Source organism: Aplysia californica, unplaced genomic scaffold (genome assembly GCF_000002075.1).
Source record: "Aplysia californica isolate F4 #8 unplaced genomic scaffold, AplCal3.0 scaffold00381, whole genome shotgun sequence".
NCBI lineage: Eukaryota > Metazoa > Mollusca > Gastropoda > Aplysiida > Aplysiidae > Aplysia > Aplysia californica.
The window spans coordinates 492,424-499,537 of NW_004797651.1; the positions used below are offsets into that span (position 1 = coordinate 492,424).

The window sequence follows — 7,114 nt, forward strand, 5'->3', positions numbered from 1 at the left end:
GGGAGTGGGTGGGGCGGGAGAAAGTGGAGACGAAAGAAGAAGACAGAACATGGTTAAAGAGCAGGAAAGGAGGTGAAAGGAGAAAATCTTAGCGAAGAAAATTTTCTGTCGCTGTCAGGTTTCGAACCCGGGATCTACTGAATGATAGGCGAACACCGTAACCTGTAGACCACGAAAGCCCCTTGCAGACATTGAAGTCGCCAGTAATGGCATTACATGCTTAAGTTATATACATTAGTATTACACACTACTCCAATCCTTCCTTCCTTCATTTATTTATTTTAGAGCAAAAGTTACAGTCGTTGCAATTCTCACACTGACAGTAGCAAATCAGATGTAAACCTTTTCCCCTTTTCCAGTCATCTTAGAGATGTTCAGAAATACTATCGAGTAGCAACGTAGATCATAAATGGGGGTTCTCGTGGTCGAGAGGTTACGGTGTTCGCCTCTCATTAAATAGGTCCCAGGTTCGAATCCGGATAGCGACGGAAAATTTTCTTCTATAAAAATATACTTCTTTCTACTTCTTTTCTGCTCTCCAACAATGTTCTTTTGTTTGCTTTCGTCTCCTCTTTCTGCCCTCACCCCGTAGCCTCCTTTGCCCCATTCTCTGGGCTCCATAAATTATTCTTTCTGCAGCCTTTCCACTGCTACTTCTTGGCTCCTTCTTGCTGTTGTCTTTCAGCCACACCCCTTATCTTATGGTAGGTAAGATTGAACACTTAGCCTTCTCGGATAAGGGCAAAAAATCTCGAAGGTCCCGTGTGCAAGTTGCGCACGGTAAAGATCCCTTAGTGGTCCTAAAACAATAAGAGTAGGCTTCGGCCGCCACCCGGGCAAAATTCAAAATTTCCTACCAACTGAAAATTATGTTTAATGTGTCTCGTGCACTCATATAGCCTTATGCAGTTGCGAGCGCCGTAAAACACTTACCAGGAAAAAAGAAAAAAGTTGAATGATTACAGATTTTGAAGCATTAGTGACTTTTTTGTCTTTGCAAATTCTCACATCACTAATAGACAATCTGCAGCTCTTGAGAAATAATTAACCTAAAAAGATTATTATTATTATCTTGACTTGACCTCTATTGACCGAGGGTCGAAAAAAAATCTGGGTGCTATAACACATTTAGGTTTTTTCAAACACACCTTCCACTGACAGAATAAGTTACCTGTTTTCTCTCTTCTCTGCGTTCTTAATAACAATCTTGACAACAACAACAACTAATTTACGCAACGACTATAACTACAACAACAAATATTAATGTAACAATAATGACAACATCAAAGATGATTGAGGAGATAATGAAAACAATGAATGGATTTTTGTTTTAATGTCTGAGAACGGAATGAAGGCAGAGGAGGATAACAACGACAAGGAGGAGGAGAAGGAGGTGGAAAAGCAGTTGCCTCTAAGCTCTAAAAAAATAAAACGGAGGAGCCAAAGAAAATGGGCGGTGGTTGAGGGAGGGAGGGTGCAGAGCTAATATGATAACTATAGCTAAAAAAGACGGAAGAGAGGAAAACGGGATAACCACACTGTCATTGAGCCCAATAAAAATTGAATAATTGACTCCTTCAGATCAGAAAGAGGAGTGGTAGGGGCGGTTGGGGGGGGGGGGTCGCTGATTCTCATAAATCACTTAAATAATACTGACGAGGCGGAAGGAAGCAGGGAAGAGGGCAATCAAAATAATTAATCATATTATATTTACACACATACACACACGGGCATTAATTATACATTATATATATATACATATATATACACACACACAAAAATATATCATATTATATAGACACATGTTTAGATAGATAGATAGATAGATAGATAGATAGATAGATAGATAGATAGATAGATAGATCATGAGCTCACCTAGAGTTGTGATATTAACTGCTTCAGACACTGTCATTCCGTACAGTCCACTGGCCATCAATTTGCATGTGTAGTTTTGACCTGGAGACAGAAGTTCTACAACGGCCCTTGAAGAGCGGAGCCCAACATCAGATTCTGCGTCCCAGTTCAACATGTCATCTTGTTGGAGTGCATTCTTAGACACCTTGCACTGCAGTTTGAGGGATTTCAGTACCCCAGAGGTTTGGGCGAGATCTATCCAGTCGTAGTCAAAGTCTAAACTATAGTTGGCAATGACCCATTCGTCTCCGATCGTGTCCACAGAGAGCAGTGGTTGTGGGGGGCTGGCTGCAATACAGACAAAACATCTGGATGTAACAACTTGGTTGATTAATTTTTCACATGGTCATTTCATTTCCCACAATCACCATCAGAGCAGTTTAGATAGAATTAAGATGTTCTGCTTTGACCTGACTATTTGAACCCACGTCAACTGGGCCAGTTTGTGTATCCCCAAAAGAAAGGTGGAAATGCTTGATTAAACAAACTTCCCATCCTGAGAATCGAACTCTCATCGTGTGTGTGCGAGGCAAAGAACATAATCCTTTCACCATAGATGTCGAGGTTCACAACCCTAGAAGGTAAATTCTGAGAAAACAGTTAGTTCTCTGAACGCCCGTATTTCTTCACCCTTCTTTACTAAATTAACAAGAATATTGCGCTGTTCCAGGGAGTCTGAACAAGATTTATCTCTCAATCAACCACCAATGCTGAACACATATTATGATATCTACTGCGCTGTAACATGCTGGCTGACCAGATGTTGACCGTTGCACACAGAAGTCGTGGGTCCAATTCTCAAGCATGGTGTCGGTGGCCTAGTGGTTGGGCTCCGGACTCGTAATCGTGAGGTTGCAGGTCCGAGGGTTCGAGCTGCGGGCCTGACGTTGTGTCCTTGGGAAAGGCACTTTACACGGATTTTCCTTACTTCACTCAGGTAGGAATCGGTACCCGGCCATAGACAGCGAACGATCTTGTCAGTATGCTAGTTTTTTAGCGCCTATAAATGGTCGCTTGCACTGTTTGCTTCCCAGGAAGTTGAGATTGTTTCAGAATGCTCTCCTCAGGTCTGCTGGGGTAATAGTATAGATTTTGAAGCGCATAGAGCGTGCTGTTGAGCGGAGATTTGCGCTATACAAATGCTGTCTATTATGTTTTTTAAACTTATTTTAGAGTATGTCCGTTTTTCTGCTGGGATAGCCCTGGCCGGGCTGTCATGTTCAAAGCAGCATGTCTCTTTAATTATCTAACAGTATGTGACTGGGAGTGAAAAATGCTTATAATCAAACAATCAAAAATGCAAGAGAGGGAGCGGTCCTAGTAACAGCAAACTGAAATTTAAGAACAGTAGTTGTGGATACTACACAGTGTGGTTAAAGATTCGTGGCTCAACTTAAATATCTCCTTAACGGGTGAACTAGAGTCACCCATGCTTTGCACAGCAGTTTTCATTTATATTATATTTCCACATTATTGATGCTAGATTTTTAGAACTTTTCTTTATAAATGTATATAAAATACTATAAATCTCCGTCACGCAGAAAATGTGATTGTTCATATAACTTCCCGCGTCTCACACACATTTTGTATACGCATAATATGGCACACAGCGAACATATATATTTTTTAAATTTATTATAAATTTATTTAAACGAACTTTACAAGTCAAAGTTTGGAGTTCGAATCTGCATAGGTTCAAAACGTTTTCTTGCAGATCATGAAATATTTTACTTGATTCTGTAGTCTCGTGAGGAGATCAGGTGCTCTGAACGGCCCAGTGACAGAAATATGCAATGTTTGACCCATGATAAAACATATTATGAGCACAACCTGTATTTTTTAATTATGGAAACTCTATGTGACAAATGAGAACGCATGTTTTGAGAACCTATAGCGCAAATAAATGTGAACACTATAAAATAACTTTCTTGTAACACATTTTAACACTAAAATGTATCATTGGTGAGCTATAACATACATAAACATGCACACAGAGACACACAGACACAGGCTCATACACACACAATGGCGCTCATATGACCTTATGCAGTTGCGAGGGCCGTAAAACCCTCTACTGTAAAAAAGACACACACACACACACACACACACACACACACACACATATATATATATATATATATATATATATATATATATATATATATATATATATATATATATATACATATTTATGAATAAGGAAGGACTTCTGTAATGGGCGACCACATGAAAACTCTAGATTACAGTCAACCAATGTGTTACTACCAAGTCATGCCAACATTACCGTGGTCTGATACTACCAAGATAGACAGACAGACAGACAGACAGACAGACAGACAGACAGACAGACAGACAGACAGACAGACAGACAGACAGACAGACAGACAGACAGACAGACAGACAGACAGACAGACAGACAGACAGACAGACAGATAGATAGATAGACAGACAGACAGACAGACAGACAGACAGACAGACAGACAGACAGACAGACAGACAGACAGACAGACAGACAGACAGACAGATAGATAGATAGATAGATAGATAGATAGATAGATAGATAGATAGATAGATAGATAGATAGATAGATAGATAGATAGATAGGAAGTGCTATCTCATTGTATTACCCAAAAATTATTACCAAATTAATTACTGAAGAGAAAAAAGAACTGTCAAAAACTGATGTGGAGCACGAGAAACTTTTAAGTGTTCACATAATAGGTAAGAAATATCACTTACCAATAACAAGTATGTTTAAGTTGAACGTCACTTGGTTCACTCCATCAGATACCAACAACAGAACACTTATATTGTCAAATCTGATAAAAGTTTTCAGGATGACCTGCCCGGAGTTCGAAACATGAAGTTCCACTGGTGAAGCTGAAAAAGATGGTAGAACGAGAGAAAAAGGGTGAGTCTTTATGTACGACACTTTCTTTTAACTTCAAACAAAGTGATTAGCGCCTGCACAAAACAAGTGTATCGTATAAACGCGCACACACCCACACACACACACACATACTCACACATACATACATACACACACACACACACGCACACACACACACACACACACACACACACACATACACACACACATACACACACATACATACATACATACACACACACACGCACACGCACACACAAGACCTCACTACGAGCTATCAAGCATTGGATAAGTGCTGAGTGAAATGCTCTAGGGGAGGAAGGAAGTGGGTGTCAATTACGAGCATGTGGACGCCTCTTCCTCTTCTTACGGTTCATTGCTATAACGTCTAACCCACATATATACAGTACCAAAATCTAGCGCTTGGTCCTTGTAAACATTTTGAAGTCTCGTTTGGATGTTACTGGTGGATTCTCCTTCTAAAACAAGAAATTCAATCACTGCTCTTTGCATCCGACAGACCTCCAAGGGGGCAGCCCTTTTGATGTGACGTCATTCAGACAAAAATGAAAGGAACTCAAAATTTAACGGTTTGAGTTTCAAAGTACATGTGCAAGTACTTGTAAGCTGAATTTCATATAATTTGATGCAAAATTGCGCAAAATACCAAACAACTTGCATTACTTTTTTACCACCTCCCCCCCCCCCCCCCCCCCCCCTCGTAGTTCAGGAAATCATAAATTATTTAATCAGACTACATTGTATTCTATGCTATCAACCCCATGAACGGTAGCCTAGTATATATAGCTAGTCTGCACATAGTAGACGTACACGCATGCACTCGGAATCCATTTCCTGTTGAGACTTTTGTCTTTGTTTACGTACTTTACAAACGCAAAAACAAATCTTGACCCTAACAGAAATTTCAAACCCTTTGTCCGGCAGTTTGGGTTCATATCAAGTTCTTAAAAAAAGAAATCTGGAATAATCTACGGAGCTCAAGTAAAAGAGGTTGATCATTCTATTGTCATTTGCTCTTTTTCTGGACAAGAAACACTTTTCAAACAAAGTAATCTATGAGCATAACCCACTCCCAAGTAAACAAGATATCCGACAAAATGCAAAAAAACGTCAAAAACATCACAACGCTAATTACAAACCTGTTGTATAAGAAAAGCTCAGTGCTTGCTTCGCATCTGATTGAACGCAGTTGAGTTGTCCAAGAACAGAACCGATAGGCACATAAGAGGACACATTAATTAGAAGGGTCTCTCTCCAAGTGATATCGCCATATCTGGACTGCCAAGTGCATGAAGGGGGATCAGTCTCGTCCACAATGTTGATGAGAAAATTCTTAGTAGCTGTCAAATTCGTTGTCTGGTCTCGGACCTGAAAATGTACCATAAACAGGTTCCAAAGAAACTTAGCTCTTAAGAGTAAAATTAAGATTATTTTTTTTAACCCAATTTAAAGAACTATTTCTCCGACCAAAACACACAATTTCATAGATACTACTATTGGCGCTGATTACAAGAAAATTGTTTGCTAAATTGTGCATGAACAGACTTCCTGTAACAAGGTACATGAGATCTCTGAGTATTCTCTCCAAGACGGGTTGTATTTACACTCAAGGGTATTGTCGGTTACTTTTATTCCTTCTTGAAAGAGTAGTCTATTGTACTAATTCTTCTTGTCACGGTCTTGGGAACATTTATATACCTGCACTTTCATCTGAATCCGGACGCCAATGAAAAGAGAAAGATTCACTGAGTCGTCTTTCCGTACGAACAATGTCCCATACTTTTCTAAGATGAACGCAGAATAGTAAGCATCATCGGCTTCTGAAACAAAAACATCAAAAACACGTACATATGTAATTATTTGTTAAACCTTAGACTATGGCAGCCGCAACAGCACAGTTGAGCACAGCAATATTATTATTATCACCATAATACAATCCATAATGAGCGTCAAGATTAAGGGATTCATTTAATTTGGCTTTTTTGGAGGGGGGGGGTAGTGCCGACAAGTCACTTTGTACCATGCTGAATTACTGGGTTCGAATCCCAAATGAGGCTCTCTTCAAACCTGATTTTTTTAGGGGTTGGTAGTAGGGTCTCAAGATTCTCCACTCTCTGCCCAGTACTAACATTGTGAGATTGTATCATTGGCTTCTGAAACAAAAACATCAAAAACACATACATGTGGAATTATTTATTAAACCTTAGACTATGGCAGCCACAACCAGCACAGTTGAGCACAGCATATATATTTTTTGTTGTGTTTTTGTTTTGTTTTTTTGTTGTTGTT

The 7,114-nt window shown here is 39.5% G+C and overlaps 1 protein-coding gene across 1 annotated transcript in view; it reads right to left on the reverse strand.

Moving 5' to 3' along the window:
• The window catches only part of LOC101848765, a gene marked incomplete in the record, with an annotated part of 111,034 nt that overhangs the window by 47,531 nt on the left and 56,389 nt on the right, over positions 1-7,114 (reverse strand). Inside the window, 4 exon segments of the mRNA XM_013085509.2 lie at positions 1,876-2,202; positions 4,654-4,794; positions 5,965-6,193; positions 6,524-6,645. Coding sequence (XP_012940963.1) covers positions 1,876-2,202; positions 4,654-4,794; positions 5,965-6,193; positions 6,524-6,645 — 819 coding nt within the window.